This window comes from Chiloscyllium punctatum, chromosome 7 (genome assembly GCF_047496795.1).
Source record: "Chiloscyllium punctatum isolate Juve2018m chromosome 7, sChiPun1.3, whole genome shotgun sequence".
Taxonomy (NCBI): Eukaryota; Metazoa; Chordata; class Chondrichthyes; order Orectolobiformes; family Hemiscylliidae; genus Chiloscyllium; species Chiloscyllium punctatum.
In genome coordinates this window covers 132,832,254-132,849,943 of record NC_092745.1, presented here as the reverse complement: position 1 = coordinate 132,849,943, position 17,690 = coordinate 132,832,254, and the positions used below count along the sequence as shown (strand labels likewise).

General features: G+C 46.0%; 1 protein-coding gene across 5 annotated transcripts in view; it reads right to left on the bottom strand.

Moving 5' to 3' along the window:
- The window catches only part of LOC140480153 (choline transporter-like protein 5), a 284,053-nt gene that overhangs the window by 110,534 nt on the left and 155,829 nt on the right, over nucleotides 1-17,690 (bottom strand). For all 5 annotated transcript variants that reach the window (XM_072574866.1, XM_072574868.1, XM_072574870.1 and 2 more), the window contains exons 2-3: nucleotides 15,959-16,007; nucleotides 592-665 (exon numbers count right to left, since the gene is read on the bottom strand). In XM_072574866.1, coding sequence (XP_072430967.1) covers nucleotides 592-665; nucleotides 15,959-16,007 — 123 coding nt within the window. The remainder of the gene's footprint in view (nucleotides 1-591; nucleotides 666-15,958; nucleotides 16,008-17,690) is intronic.

Sequence of the window (17,690 nt, the reverse complement as noted above, 5' to 3'; positions counted from 1 at the left end):
GTTGATTAACCTTTGACCTTTGTAGACAGCCATCAGCTTTGAATCATTGAGCCTTTTTAGACCAGAGTGTGACATTAATTTTCTCTCAACATTATTCATTAATGATTGGCCACAATCGCCTAATATTGATTAAAGCTGAAGAGATGGTGACACAACATGGTCAGCTGTGGATAAAGCCGCCTTTCATTAACTTTTGTCTGTGTCAGGATTTGTTCGTCAATATCCATTGGAGCAAGCTGACAACAAATGAAAAATCAAACCAGGCCAGTTAAGTGACTTTTAGTTACAAGGCTTGGCTTAACCAGGTCTTCTTTCATTGGGAGTCATTACAGGATCAATGGTAACAACAGAACCTGTCAGAATTGATCTCATTTCGATTCATCACTGTACAAAGCAGGCCTATTACTTAACAGGAATGCTCAGGAGCCACCAAGACTTTTCATCTTATTTCCTTTAGACTTCTACACACAGCAATGTGAGGTGCCACTACTGTACACTTTGTCCAAGCATTCCCACAACAATCGACATGCTTAAGGAACGAGGGTAAGCAGAAACCGAGCATTTGGGTTTGATGGATTGAAACATACTCACCGACAACTCCCAGAGCAATGTAACCGAGAATCACAGCAATAAACAGCACACAGCATAGGATGTCAGTACAATGCCTAAAGTATGGAGAGAGAGAGAGAGAAACAGAAGGTACTGTCAAAGCAGCAACAACACAGGAACAGACAATGCCATTGTCCCCAGCAACCTCCTCTGCCATTCTATTAGATCACAGCTGATTACTTACCTAACCCTACTTACTCCTATCTTTGCTCTATATTTTTCAGTACTCGTAACCAACAAAAATCTGTTGATCTCACAGGGGCAAGAGTAATCTATTTGACAGCTTCAGCATGTTCCGTTGTCCAATGAGATCATTATTGATCCGTGACTGAACTCTATTTAACTCCAGGTAAACTCCAGTCTTCTTATCCATTCACCCTTTACTGGTTCCAGCATCTGTAATCCCCAATCACAACAAATATCTGGAAAATACAACAACAATGGGCGCTGGAAATCTGAAACTGAAACTGCTGGAAAAAACTCAGCAGTTCTGGCAGCATTTGTGAAGATAGAAACTGAGTTAACATTTCTGTTTCCAAACCTCTGATTCTCTCTGCAGATGCTGCCAGACCTGCTGAATTTTTCCAGCAATTTCTGTTTTTGTTTGTTAAAAACCAATTTCAGGCTTGAAAGCCCAATTAACGCCCAATCAGAATACTGCGATGAGTAACTCACCTCTGACTACAGAGAGCGGTGAACACAGGCCAGTCCATCAGACACACCAACCTTCCATCCATTAGCTCCCTCTACACTTCCCCCAGCCTAAGGAAGGCAGCCAACATCTTCAAAGACCCCTCCCACCCCGGTTATCATCACATCACTGATAACTGAACTCCAGGCTCTGTACCAACCCACAGCACACGATGGGATCGGAGATATACCGAGGGTGAAGTTCCAGAAGATGAGTTTATAGCTTATGCTTATTTGGGAGTCACATGAAATAACATTCATCAAAGGGTGACTATTTCCCAACCTTAATAACAGCAGCTGGTGCCTCCCCTGTCTCAGCATGCCCTTGTTTTAGTCAGGGTACAGATGGCACTGTGACCATGTCAATGGATGAGTAACCAGAACCCAATCATGTTCTAGGACATGAATCCTGCCATGGCAGCTGGTGACATACAAGTTCAATCACATCTGGAATTAACAGAAAAACGAGTCTAAAGGTAACCGTGAAATTATTATTGCCACACAAACCTATCACAGTCACTCATGTCCTTTGTGGAAAGAAAGATGTGGGCGGCACGGTGGCATAGTGGTTAGCACTGCTGCCTCACAGCGCCAGAGACCCGGGTTCAATTCCCGCCTCAGGCGACTGACTGTGTGGAGTTTGCACGTTCTCCCCGTGTCTGCGTGGGTTTCCTCCCACAGTCCAAAGATGTGCAGGTCAGGTGAATTGGCCATGCTAAATTGCCCGTAGTGTTAGGTAAGGGGTAGATGTAGATGTAGGGGTATGGGTGGGTTACGCTTCGGCGGGGCGGTGTGGACTTGTTGGGCCAAAGGGCCTGTTTCCACACTGTAAGTAATCTAATCTAAATCTGCTGACCTTACCTGGTCTGGCCTACATGTGACTCCAGACCCACAGCAACCTGGTTGACTATGAACAGTCCCTGCAATAAATGCTGCCCTAGTCAGTGACATGCACAAAACAAAACTATTTCCAAGAGGGTGGTGTTCCCATGTATCTGCTGTCTTTGTCCTTCTAGATAGAAGTGATTATGGGTTTGAAGGTGTTATCTGAGCATCTTTGGTGAATTTCTGCAGTGCATCTTATAGTTAATACACACTGCTGCTGCTGAGCATTGGTGTTGGAGGGAGTGGATGTTTGTGATGTGATTAGAGTGGTGCTGGAAAAGCACAGCAGGTCAAGCAGCATCCGAGGAGCAGGAAAATCGATGTTTCAGGCAGGAGCCCTTCATCTTTCACCTTGTAGATGGTGCACAGGCTTTGGAGAGTCAGGAGGTAAGTTACTCATCGCAGTATTCCAAACCTCTGACATGCTTTTGTAGTCACAGAGTTTATGTGGTGAGTCCAGTTCAGCTTCTGGTCAATGATAACCCCCAGGATATCAATAGTGGAGGATTCAGTGATGGTAATGGCATTGAGTGATAAGGGCTGGTGATTAGATTGTCTCTTGTGGGAGACGGACATTGCCTGGATGTTCTGTATTGCGAACATAAATTGCCACTTTGGAGCCGAAACATGGATTTGCTGCTGTTGCCTCGTTCGGGAAACACCAGGACCTCAGTGTTCCACTGCTTTCCAGCCAGTCTCCCACCTTCAGCCTCCCAGCTATTTCCCTCTCCCTACTCCTCCCAGGACCTTGAGGGGGAATAGCTGCTGGTATCTGACCTTGCATCAGCTTGAATTGTCCTACTCTGACTGACCCGCACTGGCTTCCAGGCATGAACGTGCCCTTTGCTCTGTAACCTCCCCCACATTGCTGGGAGACCTTGCACCTCTCTGATGTTGGACACTATACCCAATGCTGCTGAATGACACTAATTGACGTTCTCCCACCAACAGTCCTGAACCTTCAGCTCCCGGTTCACTCCCTAAACCTCTCCACCTCTGACCTCACTTCCTGTCTTTAAAATAAAACACCTGCCTCTTTGATGAAGCACCTGGTCACCTGACCTAGCATTCTCTCATATGACACTGTGTCACACTTAGAATCACAGAATCCTTGATGAAGCAGGCCATTCAGCCCACTGAGTCTACACTGACCTCCCAAAGAGCATGCCACCCAGACCCACCCCATTACCCTGTATCTCCCACAGCCAATCCACCTAACCTACTCATCTTTGGATTGTCAAGGAAACTCACGCAGATACGGGGAGAATGTGCAAACTCCACACATACAGTCACCTGAGGCTGGAATTGAACCCAGGTCACTGGTACTGTGAGGCAGTCGCACTAACCACTGAGCCACCGTACCACTTCATTTTGAAATGCCCCCAGGAGGTACTCTCAGACATTTATTTTTATACTCAGGGTGCTACATAAATGTAATTGTTGTAGTGCTTTCTTCTAACACATTTTCTTTCTTTGTTAAAAGGTGAGCTGCATTTTTAACACTGATTTCTACAAATCATCAGAATTCCCAAATGATAAACAAGCTGAAAGGCTCTGTCAGAGAGAAATCAATAACAGCTTTGATAGGGTCATTACAGATGACACGCTTTTAGATCACAGTAAAACTCCTCTGATTAACCAGCACCAACTCAACAAATCTTAGCTCCTCAATTTCAAATAAACTGATCCTTTGTAAGGCACAGTTTAAGAATTGAAAATGTGTTGCTGGAAAAGCGCAGGTCAGGCAGCATCCAAGGAGCAGGAGAATCAACGTTTCAGGAATGTTTCCTGAAGAAGGGCTCATGCCTGAAACGTTGATTCTCCTGTTCCTTGGATGCTGCCTGACCTGCTGCGCTTTTCCAGTAACACATTTTCAGCTCTGATCTCCAGCATCTGCAGTCCTCACTTTCTCCTCGAACAGTTTAAGAATTGCCTGTTTTTCAATCTCCCACCAAGCCTGCAGGTTCCTATTTTGTGTAAATTCCAGGCCGACATTTGGTCAAGGCACACTCCCTCTCACAGAAAGCAATATTTCAATGTTGTGTCCTTGTTAGATCAACAACAATTTGCATTTCTGTAGCACCTTTCATGTTGCACCTTTTTTAGACTAACAGTTTGCAGTTCCATAGCATCTTCAGCCCCAAGGTGCTTCCCTGGAGGACGATCCCATCTTATTTGTGCTGCAGAGAGACTGGGAGAAGTGGGGCTGAATTTAATACAACCTCGCACAACGGGAATGGAATAGGGTCAGTGTCAACTTATTGCTGGTGAGGTTCTGTGTCAGGTCCTGGGAGTGAGAAGCCCACTCTCTGAGTGAACCGGATGTTGGAGGGGGCTGCTGTCAGCAGAGTGTCAATCAGACTCATAACCAGCACATTGACACAGATTAGACCACCGTTGGCTCTAACATCCTTCCTTCCCACACCCCCCACCCCTAGTGACCATCCCCTCTCCCGGGATCTCTGTTCCACCCTCAGTCATCTTTGACCTGGATCCCCTGGGCCTCAGGTGGGTATAGTGCCACTGGCAGAGGTGGCAATGATAAACTGATGACCTCTGCCTGGCAGCTTCCCTGGGCAGGTAGGACATGTATCGCTGGAAGAGACACTAACCTCCCTCACAGAACCAATAGGAGTTAGCCATGGTTTCTCCAAAATGTAGATGAACCAATCAGGAGCCTAGCAATATCCTGACAAGAAAAGAATTACAATATAAAGGGAGGCCATTGGACTGGTCAAAAAAGGAGCAATCAATTTTAATCTAATTTCTGAACTCTTCATCTGTATTCCTGCGAATCCCACAGTTTCCTGGGAAAGTCAAGCACTTTCACAAAGTGGTGAGGCTTTCTGCCTTTACCAGCTTCTCAGACAGTGATTGCAAATCCCTAGGTGTGTAAAGTTGCCAAAATGAGTGATAACCCAAAGGATTGGGAACAGTTTAGAATACAGCAAAGGGAGATTGAAAGGACTGTAGTGAGTTCAACACAAGGATAACAATCTTACAATCATGGAGTTAAAAGCAGAACATTGAACAGTACAGGACAGGAATAGGCCCTTTGGCCCATCACGTGCTGACCAAGATGCAAATATAAACTAGTCCCATCTGCCTGCATGTGTTCCATGTCCCTCTATCCTCTGCCTGTTTATGTGTCTGTCTAAAAGCCTCTGAAACATTTCTATCATGTCTGCTTCTCCCACCTCTCCTCACAACACCTTCCAGGCACCTCTTGTGTAAAACACTTTCCTCGTATATCTCCTTTAAACTATCCCCCAACGCCTCTACACTCTCTGGTAGTTGACATTTCCACCCTGGGAAAGAGACTCGAACTATCCACCCTATCCTTGCCTCTCATTATTTTAGACACTTTTATCAGCCCGCCCCTCAGCCTCTGACGCTCAAGTGAAAACAATCCAAGCCGTTCCAATCCCTCCGTCTAGCTAATACACTCCAATCCAGGTAGTGCCTTTGGTAAACCTCTTTTGCAGCCTCTCTGAAGCCTCCATATACTTCCTATAGTTTGGGGACCAGAACTGCACACAATACTCCAATTGTGGCCTAACCAATGTCTTAGACAGCTGCAATATGGCATGCCAACTTTTGTATTCAGTGCCCTGACCGATGAAGGCAAGCGTGGTTCAATAAGGTCACCTCTCACTCTTCTAAACTCCAATGAATACAGGCTCAACCTACTCACTATCTCCTCATAAGAGAGTCACTCCATACCTAGGATCAGCCGAGTGAACCTTCACTGGACTACCTCCAATGCTGGTATATCAAAGCTCTGAGACACATTGCTGTTAGTCTGGAGCCACGTGTAGACCAGGTAAGGACAGCAGATACCCTTCCTTAAAGGATATTCATGAACCAGCTGGGCTTTTACAACAACTTTTGATAGTTTCAACACCATAACCGAGATTGGTTTTAGATTCCAAATTTAAAATTTTAATCCCACCAGCTGTCTTGGTCAGAACATTAACTTGGGGCCAAGGAAATACTGGACAAGTAATTGACCATAAAGTCACAATCAGCTGCTGAAATATACGAAATAGCTGTAAACATTTATTATATTTCATATTTAAAGACTGACTGAGAAGATTGTACAACAGTATTGCATGATAATATCAGACATTATTAAGCAGCTTAATAGTGAAAGCATATATTAAACGCTCAATTATTCTGCTGGAATGTGTTGAAAATTATTGAAGTGAATCAGTTATATTTGTGTGTGTGAAAACATGGACTGATCTTTAATGGATTTTACGACAATCATTTACTTGTGCTATAGAATCCAGCAACTTTTAATTCGACTTGTGGTTCTGATGAAATCATATATTGATTAAATGAGAAATGGAGCTGGTCAATAACAAGCCTGCAGGACCGATACATTGGACCACATACTTCACACATCAGCAAATTAACAACAAGGGACTGACAATATGGGAAGTCAGAGGTTGCTGAAGACTGACCAATGAACAGGTACAAACTGAAATAAGTGAAATAATAAACAAATAGTTTCCAGCTAGGGGAAGGGGTTTTGGAAGATTCATGGGGATCAGAATCACACAGGGGTCAGCAAAGCAGCAAAATAATACACGTCCACTCGAGCGCAAATGTACATCCTCAAGGCAAGAACTCTGTGTCGGGAAGTTTCAAAGTTTCAGTACAGTCAGAGAGTCAGTACATAGGGAGTGCCGCGCTGTCAGGGGGTCAGTACTGAGGGACTGCCACACTGTCAGAGGGTCAGCACTGAGGGAGTGCCGCACTGTCAGAGGGTCAGTACTTAGGGAGTGCCGCGCTGTCAGGGGGTCAGTACTGAGGGAGTGTCGCACTGTCAGAGGGTCAGTACGGAGGGAGTGCCACACTGTCGGAGGGTCAGTACTGAGGGAGCGCTGCACTGTCGGAGGGTCACCACTGAGGGACTGCCGCACTCTCAGAGGATCATTAATGAGGGAGTGCTGCACTGTCAGAGGGTCAGTACTGAGGGAATGCCGCACGGTCAGAGACTCAGTACTGAGCACTGAGGGAATGCCGCACTGTCAGTGGGTCAGTATTGCAGGATTGCCGCACTGTCAGAGGGTCAGTGCTGAGGGAATGTTGCACTGTCGGAGTGTCAGTACCGAGGGAGTGTCGCACAGTGAGAGGGTCAGTACTGACGTAGGGCTGCACTGTCACAGGGTCAGTACTGAGAGAGTGCCACACTTCAGAGGGTCAGCACTGAGGGAGTGCTGCACTGTCAGAGGGTCAGTACTGAGGGAGTGCCACACTGTCAGAGGGTCAGTGCTGAGGGAGTGCCGCACTGTCAGAGGGTCAGTGCTGAGGGAGTGCCGCACTGTCAGAGGGTCAGTACTGAGGGAGTGCCGTACTGTCAGAGGGTCAGTACTGAGGGAGTGCTGCACTGTCAGAGGGTCAGCACTGAGGGAGTGCTGCACTGTCAGAGGGTCAGCGCTGAGGGAGCGCCACACTGTCGGAGGGTCAGTATTGAGGGAGCTGGAGTGTCATCATTGTTGAATGGGGTTCTTGACCTGCTTGATAAGTTGGTAATTTTTTTAAACTTTCTAGCTCAATGAGGAAGTCAACAGACTCATCCACAACCTGAGCTACATGTCTTCTCAAGAACTTCAAACATCATTGAATCATAGAATCATACAATACAGCCAAGTCTGTACCACCAGAAGTATACTCCTACCTACACCTCCCTGCCATGTGTTACATCATGTTGCAGCTGTACAGGACATTGATTAGGCCACTTTTGGAAAACTGTGTTCAATTCTGGTCTCCCCACCATTGGAAAGACATTGTGAAACTTGAAAGGGTTTAGAAAAGATTTATAAGCATGTTGCCAGAACTGGAGGATTTGAGCTACAGGGAGAGCGCGGCTGAATAGGCTGGGGCTATTTTCCCTGGAATGCTGGAGGCTGAGTGGTGACCTTTTTTCCGGGGTGGCATAGGTTTAAGGTGAGAGGGAAAAGATTTAGAAAGGACTGGAGTGGTAACTTTTTCACAGAGGGTGGTGCTTGTATGGAATGATCTGCCAGAGGAAGTAGTGGAGGCTGGTACACTTTGCACATTTAAAAGGCATCTAGATGGGTATATGAATAGGAAGGGTTTAGAGGGATATGGGCCAAATGCTGGCGAATGGGACTAGATTAATGTAGGAAACTTGGTTGGTGCAGATGAGTTGGAACAAGTGTTTCCGTGCTGTACATCTCTATGATTCAATGACTTAAGACCTATAGCCTTGAATGTTATGACATCACAAGTGCCCATCTGAGTATGTTAAGAGGTTGTGAGGTTTCCCACCTAAACTGCCCTCCCAGACAGTACCTTCAAGACCCCCACCACCCTTGGGGTGAAAGCATGTTTCCTTAAATCCCCTCTGAACCCCTGCCTTTCATTATCTCATCATGGTCCTTCATTACTGACCCTTCAACCAAGGGGAACTGCTGCTCCCTATCCACCCTGTCCATGCCCCTCATAATCTTACACACAGTTCCCCCTCCTCAGTCTTCTCAGCTCTAAGGTGAACAAGCCAAGCCTTTGTAGTCTCTTCATACCTGAACCATTCCAGTCCCAGTAATATCTGGGAGAGTCTTTCCTCCACCCTCTCAAATCCAACCACTTCCTTCCTTTAGTATCGGTGATTGGAACTGCACACAGTACTGTTGCTGTGGCCTAACTAACCACCATAACATACTGCTCCAACGAAACCTCCCTCCTCTTGTTTTAAACACCTTGACTAATAAAGGCAAGTCCCCTAGATGCCTTATCCATCTTACTGACATGTCTACACATCTACATAAAGAATCACCTTGACTCAAAACATTAGCTTGCTCTCTCTCTCTCCATGGATGCTGTCTGACCTGCTGTGATCTCCAACATTTGCTGTTTTCAGTACAGATTCCAGCATCAGTAGTGATCTGTTCCTACTCCATTACCTTTTTGGTCCTACCAAAATGCATCATCTCATCCTGGCCTGAAAAGGAATTCAAGGTATTTCAGGGAACCAGTCTGCTCAGCAGGAGGCTGTGGTTTATGCTGCTTCCAAACCAGGACAGCTTGGTTTGAATACTGAACATATTCAAACTGAGAGTGTCCATGGTTCTCAGAACTGTGGAAGTTCACGTTGGCAAACTTGGAAAGTCATTACATTGTCAGCACAGTTTACTGCAAAGAAACTGTTCAAAGTCAATCAAATAGAATGCTGAAGTGTTGAGCTGGGGGTGTAATTTCCCTGGGTTGGAGTCTCTGCAGCAGATAATATTGGAGAACACAGACAGCAGAGAAGGCTGAGGGGAGAATCTGATCAAGGAGTATAAAGTTCTGAAGGATGTAGACAAGGCAGATTGGGAGATCTTTTTTCCCCCGTAGTTGTGGGATTAGTACAGTTTAAGGGAAGGAGCAGGAAGTTTATAGGGAATCTGAGGAAAAGGCTTTTCATCAAGAGGGCGGTGGGAAGCTGGAACTCACTGCTGGAAAGGGTGGGAGAGATGAAAACCCACACAACATTTGAAGAATTATTTAAATGATCATTTGAACATCCGAAGCAATCAAGACTACAGGCCGCTCTTGTGCTGCAGTGGTACTGTCTAGATTAGAGTGTTGCTGGAAAAGCACAGCAGGTCAGGCAGCATCCAAGGAGCCGGAAAATTGATGTTTCGGGCAAAAGCCCTTCATCAGGAATGAAGGCAGGGAGTGTCCAGGGTGGAGAGATAAATGGGAGGGGAGTGGGGCTGGGAAGGAGATAGCTAGGAGTGCAGTAGGTGGATGGGGGTGGGGATGAAGGTGATTTGTCAGAGAGGAGGGTGGAGTGGATAGGTGGGAAGGAAGTTTGGCAGGTAAGCAGATGTGGCTGTGGTAGTGAGTCTGTTTCAGGACATGGTTGAAGAGCTTCAGGACAGAGGAGATGACCTGGGGGTTGCAGCGAGAGAGAGACTCACTGAGATTCCTGCAGTGGTAGTGTACCTACCTCTCAGATAGAGGGCCTAGGTTCAATACCCATCTGCTCCTGAAATGAGTTATAACAATCTGAGTAGGTTGTTCAGAATATCTTCATCAATAGCACAGATGCTAAGGGTGCCTATGGTACAGTGGTAATTTCTCTAACTCTGAACCAGAAGGCCCACGTTCAAGACCCACCTGAGCGGTGTGCAATAACATCTCTGAATGGGTTAATTCGAAAATATTGACAAGGCCATGAGGCACTTGCTGGAAAATGGACTGCGAACAGCGAGGCTTACCTCCCATGAGAGAATAAAGTGGCTGGAAAGATCTTTGAAAATGTTCGGAGAAGTGTCACGGGATCATTCTCCAGGTGGAAGGCCCTTACTTACTAGCATAGCCCGAAAAGATGGGCAAGACAGAAACCCTCAGATACTTGGTCTTGGATCATAACTAATGGATCATGGGTTGATAAGTGGGATAGACTGACTGACCCTTTCTTGGCCAGAATGAGCTGAATGGCTCCCTCTGTGCAATGCATTCCTTTGAATGTGAGATTGTCATTGCTAAATCCCAGAAACATTAGAGGAAATTCTTTCTCAGCCACTGCGGATCCGCAGTGGCTGAGAAAGAATTTCCTCTAATGTTTCTGGGATTTAGCAATGACAATCTCACATTCAAAGGAATGCATTGCACAGAGGGAATGGTTAAAGGAGGTCGCTCAAATGGGAATGCCTGATGAGGAGAGGTTGAGTACATCGGGCCTATAGTCATTAGAGTTCAGAAGAATGAGAGGTGACCTTATTGAAACACATAAATTTATTGGAAACTTGACAGGGTCGATGTGGAGAGATTGTTTCCCATTATGGGGCCAGAGGGAATTTCTTGATTCATTGAAGGGATGAGGGTGTCGCTGGCTGGATCAGCATTTATTGCCATTCCTAACTGCCCAGGGGGCAGGTAAATGTCAACCACATCGCTGTTGGTCTGGAGTCACACTGTAGGTCAGATCAGGTTTCCTTCCCTAAAGGACGTTAGTGAACCAGATGGATTTTCCCCATGACACTTGACAATGGATTCCTAGTCAACATTTGCCTCTTAATTCAAGATTTTTTATTGAATTCAAAGTCCACTATCAGCCTTGGTGGGATTCAAATCTGGGCCACCAGCAACATTACCCGGGTCTCTAGATTAACAGTCCCGTGGTAATACCGTTAGAACCACTCCTCCTCAAATAATCTCACAATATGGAGTCACACATTTAAGACTGAGATGAGGAGGAATTTCTCTCAGAGGCTAGTCAATCTGTGGAATTCTTTATCTCAGAGGACAGACCAGGCTGGGTCACTAACTACATTCAAGGCTCAGACAGATTTTTAAACTGTCGGGAAACAAAGATTATGGGGAAAAGGCATGAAAATGTAGGATTACCAAATCAGTCATGACCTCATTGAATGGATACAGTAGACTCAATGGGCTGAATGGCCTACTTCCTGTGTCTTATGGTCTTGTTATAGTCAGAATTGCTTTGTCATTCAATGTATTTTTCTGCTCACCAGTATACACACTGGGTAAACAGGAATGACATTGAACAGTTGTGTGTCTATTAGATCCTATCACTTTGTCCCTGAGAAGCAAATAAAACATTCTAGTTTAAACTGGGTCAGTCATTCAGAGTCGCGGAGTAGGTGCAGAGAGCATGAGGTAAGTGAGAGGTAATTTTTCACAATAAACCTCAATGAACAAACAGCTCTGTAATGCCAAATAATTGCTTTGAAAACGCCAGGCTAAATAAAACCTTGAATCTTTCTGTTTATGATGACTGAGGAGACACTGATTGGAAAACTGAATAAATACATGAGGAAAGATTTATTTCAGCACAGTTTCCTATGATCTGGATAGTACTGCCTTAAAGGGCAATGGAACCAGATTCCATTATAACTCAGAAGGGAACTGGAGAAATCCTGGAAAGGCTAGGGGATGGGGGTTGGGGGGAGGGGGGGGGTGATTTCACAGGAATATGGGAACTTGAAGTAAATTGGGATTAATTCCAATACCCTTTCAAAAGGCCAGCACAGAAATAACAGATTAAATGGCCTCATTGTGTACTGTGAGAGAATTTAATTCTATGAATATAACAGAAACACAATGCATTTCCTTTCAATTTCAGTAGTTGGGTGCTAAGTGCAAGTTTAGTACCTGTTTCTATAAGACCATAACAACGTCGAAGCAGAAATTGGCCATTCGGCCCATCGAGTCTACTCCTCTATTCAATGAATTGTGGCTGATCAGATATTGCAGTCAACCACATCGCTGTGGGTCTGGAGTCACATGTAGGTCAGACCAGGTCAGGGTGGCAGATTTCCCTCCCAGAAGGACATTAGATGGGCTTTTACCAGATTCAACAGCACAACTGCATATTTATTGAATTCAAATTTTAGCTGCAGTGCTGGGTTTTAAACTCTTGTCGCTGAGTCACTGAATTGTTATAGCACAGCACAGAAAGAGGCCATTTGGCCCATCATGCCTACACTGATCGATTACCCAATCGACTACCCACTGATCTGCTGCCTTTTTCCCATATCCTGGACACTATTTCCATAGAAATAATCATCCAATGGGTTTTCAATTGAACCTTCCTTCATCACATTTCCAGGCAGTGTATTCCACAGCCTAATTCATACTGTGTCCTGTCTCCAGAACATTAACCTGAGTCTCCAAAATATCCATCTAATGACATCACCACAATGTGTGATCAGACTGGTTTACTCTTGGTGTTGTTGCCGGGGAGGGTGATGATGTTGATAACTTGCCAGCAGAATTTGAAGAGAGGGCTGAAAACGATGGCTTCGGTATTCCTGAGATTTAATCCGAGCAAAAACCCTCTCCCTCAGGCAGCACGGAATGCTGGTTATGACCGGATGGACAAGAATGGGAGCAGCTGAGAGCTGGGAAACAGTGTCAGTGGTTACCGGAGGATGGTGTGTAGCCTGCACACCGGCCCAGAATGACAAGAATGCAAAGCTTACGTTTGTCACAGTCACATGGGGAAATGTAATGTTATAAACTGAAATAATTCCACCGAGGTTGTTATCCTGTCACCAAGTCACCCTTTAGTTACATGTGAATAGCAGTTGACACTGATCCAGCTCCCTCATAGCGTGAACAGAAACACTCCTGTTTATATCTGTCAGCCAGGGCTCCCTGTTTGGACCATGTTAACAGCCCCAGTCAGGGAGCTCAGTGTCTTTGAAGTCCAGCGAGCTGACCTTGTTCTAATCACTACATCCCTCCCCCTCCTAGACCTGGGATGTAGACCAGTTCTTTATCCTGTAGCTTCTCCTGGGTGTTTTTGAATTGGGTCCAATTACTCAGACTCTGCCTTGGATGGGGGAGGTGTGTACTAGACTATAACCCGCCTATCTTTCCCGGAGTGTCTCGGCCAAAATTCATCTCCAGGTGGTGACAGCATCGAGGCTGCAACATCTGGTGTCTCCATCTTGGACCTGGAAGTTTCTTTGACATTAGGGCCAAAGGGGAGAACCCATAGGTTCAGATGGCCTTGCTGGTGTTCAGAGGATCCAGGTATGTTTACACCTGCCCCATTTGCAACGTTTCAGCTTTCATCTGATCCATATGCTTTGTTCATCACCGCCTTGCCTTCCTCACCTCATGTCGACCATGCCTTTTACTGTTCCTATGGTTTCAACATCAAACTTTATCCCCAGAAGTAAACTGTCTCTCTCACTTAGTCTTGTATCCAGTATTGGCGTTCCTGATGCCATTTCACCTTCCCCCAAGTTTAGCAAGATCAGGTTTGGGGTGGCATGGTGGCTCAGTGGTTAGCACTGCTGCCTCACAGCGCCAGGGACCCAGGTTCAATTCCCGCCTCAGGCAACTGTCTGTGTGGAGTTTGCATATTCTCCCTGTGCCTGTGTGGGTTTCCTCCCACAGTCCAAAGTTATGCAGGTTAGGTGAATTGGCCATGCTAAATTGTCCATAGTGTTAGGTGCATTCGTGAGGGGTGAATGTAGGCGAATGGGTCTGGGTGAGTTGCTTTTCGGAGGGTCGGTGTGGACTTGTTGGGCCGAAGGGCCTGTTTCCACACTGTAGTGAATCTAATCTAATCTTAACCTGGTGTGGAGCCTTCTCCCCATTAGCAACTCTGCTGGAGCTATACCCTTTAGTTACACGAGGGGTGATCCTACAATCAAACAGGAACAGGGACTGTTTGGTATTGTGTGAAGCTGTAGGCTGTTTCTTTAAGCCCTCGAAGTCTGGACTGCTCTTTCCACCAGACCATTGGATGATGGATGAAATGGAGCTGTCCAAATATATCGAATGCCATTTGACTTTAGGAAATACTTAACTTCCCTGCTGGTAAATGACGGACCGTTATCTGAGACCAACACTTCTGAAAGCTTGTATATTACAAAAGATGCTTCCAAACTTTCCAATCATCATCCTTGCGTTTGACAAAGGTACTCCGAACATGCCCAGTCACTTTGAGTGGGCGTCCACAATGACTAAAGCATTGAGCCTGTGAAATGACCAGCACAGTCGACATGTAACTGAGTCTCGGGTTTACCCACCCATTCCTAATACTGTGGGGGGGTTATTGGCGTAATTTTTGTCCTTATTAGCACTCTGAGCACTGCTCCACCCACACGGCTCCATCAGCATCTAATTCTAACCACCAGACATAACATCATGAAAGTCAGTACCCTGTCACCAAGTCACCCTTCATTTACACTTGACACTGTCCCAGCTCCCTCAGAGTGAACAGAACCTCGGACACTCCTGTTTAAACACTGTCAGCCAGGACTCCCTGATAGGACCAGATTAACAACCCCAATCAAGGAACTCATATTCTGAGAGCTCCAACTGGCTGACCTCATTCCAATCAGTCCAGTAACGTTAACAAGGACTATTCCTGTACTAACCAGGTGTTCTTTGGATTACAGCTAAAGGCACTGTCAAAGAGACAGGTTTTAAGGAGGACAGAGCAGGAGAGAGGTGGAGAGATTTAGGAATGGAATTCCAAAGCCCAGAGCCAGGATCTGAAGGGAATTCCAGAGCCTGGGATCAGGATCTGAAGGGAATTCCAGAGCCCGGGGCCAGGATCTGAAGGGAATTCCAAAGCCCAGAGCCAGGATCTGAAGGGAATTCCAGAGCCTGGGATCAGGATCTGAAGGGAATTCCAGAGCCCGGGGCCAGGATCTGAAGGGAATTCCAGAGCCCAGGGCCAGGATCTGAAGGGAATTCCAAAGCCCAGAGCCAGGATCTGAAGGGAATTCCAGAGCCCGGGATCAGGATCTGAAGGGAATTCCAGAGCCCCGGGCCAGGATCTGAAGGGAATTCCAGAGCCTGGGGCCAGGATCTGAAGGGAATTCCCCGGAGCCCAGGACAGGATTTGAAGGAACGGGTACCAAGAGTGGAGTGATTAAAATCAGGGCATGGTCAAGCAGCCGCTGGCCAATAAGAGGACAGCAGAGATCAAGGAGGATCATGGGCTCTCAGAGATTACAGCCCCTGACAGTGGAAGACCCTTTGGGTAAATCTGCTACCTCCATCCTCTTTCCCAATGGACATCAACAGCCCAAAGAAAAGCACCAAGTAACTGCATGAGAAGGATTTCAAACCAGTGACTGGATTGGCCACAGCCAGACTGTGAGCTCATGTACATCAGTGAGAGGGAGGAGACAGGGGAACGGGACTTGATGCTGGGTAGGAGCCCCTGACCAAACACCTACACCATTTCATTAACCTCCCGGACATTTCTGTAAATTCTCTCATGCTATCGGAATATTGTGCAGGACAGAAGCAGATCACCAACCTGCTGTGAATTGGTCCCTTGAACGTTGGATCAAATCTCCGAGGCTCTCCTGAAAGAGACAGAAATTAAAACTCACTCACAAAAAACATCCAGCAAAGTCAGAGAATCACACTACACTACTCAGCCCATATGTCTGTGCTGGCATTTTCAAAGATTATCCAACTCCCAACTCCTTCTATTTTCACAATTCCCTGAAAATTATTCCGTATTAACGATACACCCAATTCCTGATAAGGAGCATCAGAGGATCATCACTAAACAAACAAAAATCCAACAAACTGCAGATGCTATAAATCAGAAACAAAAACAAAAACAGAATGTGCTGGAAAAGCTCAGCAGGTCTGACAGCATCAGTGGAGAGAAAGCAGAGTAAATGTTTCAGGTCCAGAGACCCTTCTTCAGAGCTGGTCATTATTGCTTTGACCTGGGAAAACCTCACCCCCAAGAACCATCCCAAGCTGCAGCAGACACAGGGACCGATTTCAAGGTCATGTGGAGGATAAATGTGACATGCAGAACACAAACTCTGCCAAAATACACAGACCAGATGCTTTGAAATGTCGAGCAAGAGATCAATATTCAGTTTCATTTGTTTTCCTCTGTTCTGATTGTAATTAAGTTATCTGGCATCAATCTGACCATTAAACAGGAGGGCACAGCAAGCATGGGTCTGACATAAAAAACAGAAAACCTGATCAGATCTCTCTCTCCCCAGTTGTGTTAATGTAGCACACCCACCAAGACAACCTGCATTTATATAGCATCTTTAATCACATCATGACATGCCAAAGCTTTGTAAAAGCAAATGAAATGCTTTGTAAAAGGTCTCACTGTCATAATCTCGAATTCAATTCATGACAAGCAAGCTACCACAAACAGCAATGTGACTCCAAATGGATTCTCAGTTTGAATGATGCTGCCTGAAGGGACCAATACTATGGAACACACCAAGGAGAACTTGCATCTATGTTTTCCCTCAATACTAACCCTCTGACAATGCGGCACTCCCTCAGCACTGACCCTCAGACAGTGTGGCACTCCCCCATTACTGACTCTCTGACAGTGCGGCACTCCCTCAGCACTGACCCTCTGACAGTGCAGCACTCCCTCAGCACTGACCCTCTGACAGTGCAGCACTCCCTCAGCACTGACCCTCTGACAGGGCAGTACTCCCTCTGCACTGCATGGAGTATATGATCTTGACCATGTTCCAGTCATTTGGGGAATTGAACCCAAACTCTTCTGACTTCCCTGAGCTCCAGCCGGTGCTGTGGAATGCAGTTTCACATCTTGTTGTGGTGTGAATGAAACTCTGACATCTCGGCTGGTGTCATCAGGAACAGAGTGATATTCCTGACTACATGCTGTCCCAGAGAGCGGTGTGAGAGAGACCTGCAACCTCCAGTTTTGTTCCTCACCAGTTCATGGTTACATTATGAGGACCTGCGCATAAATGAGCCACGTGTTTCCTGGAGTATTGGAAGGTGGATGGATTTAAAAATTAAAACCTTCAGTAAGATAGATTTGAAGAGACCCTTTCCTCTGGTGGGACATTGCTAGAACAATGGGAGCCAATCTGATATAAACACTAAGAAACTCAGCTGGTCTGGCAACATCTGTGAAGGGTGAAACAGAGTTAAGATTTCAGGTTGAATATGGCCCTTCTTCAGAGTTCAAATTCTGATGAAAGCTGCTTTCTGCAGTTTGAATTTCCTAATGCGAGGAGTGGCTG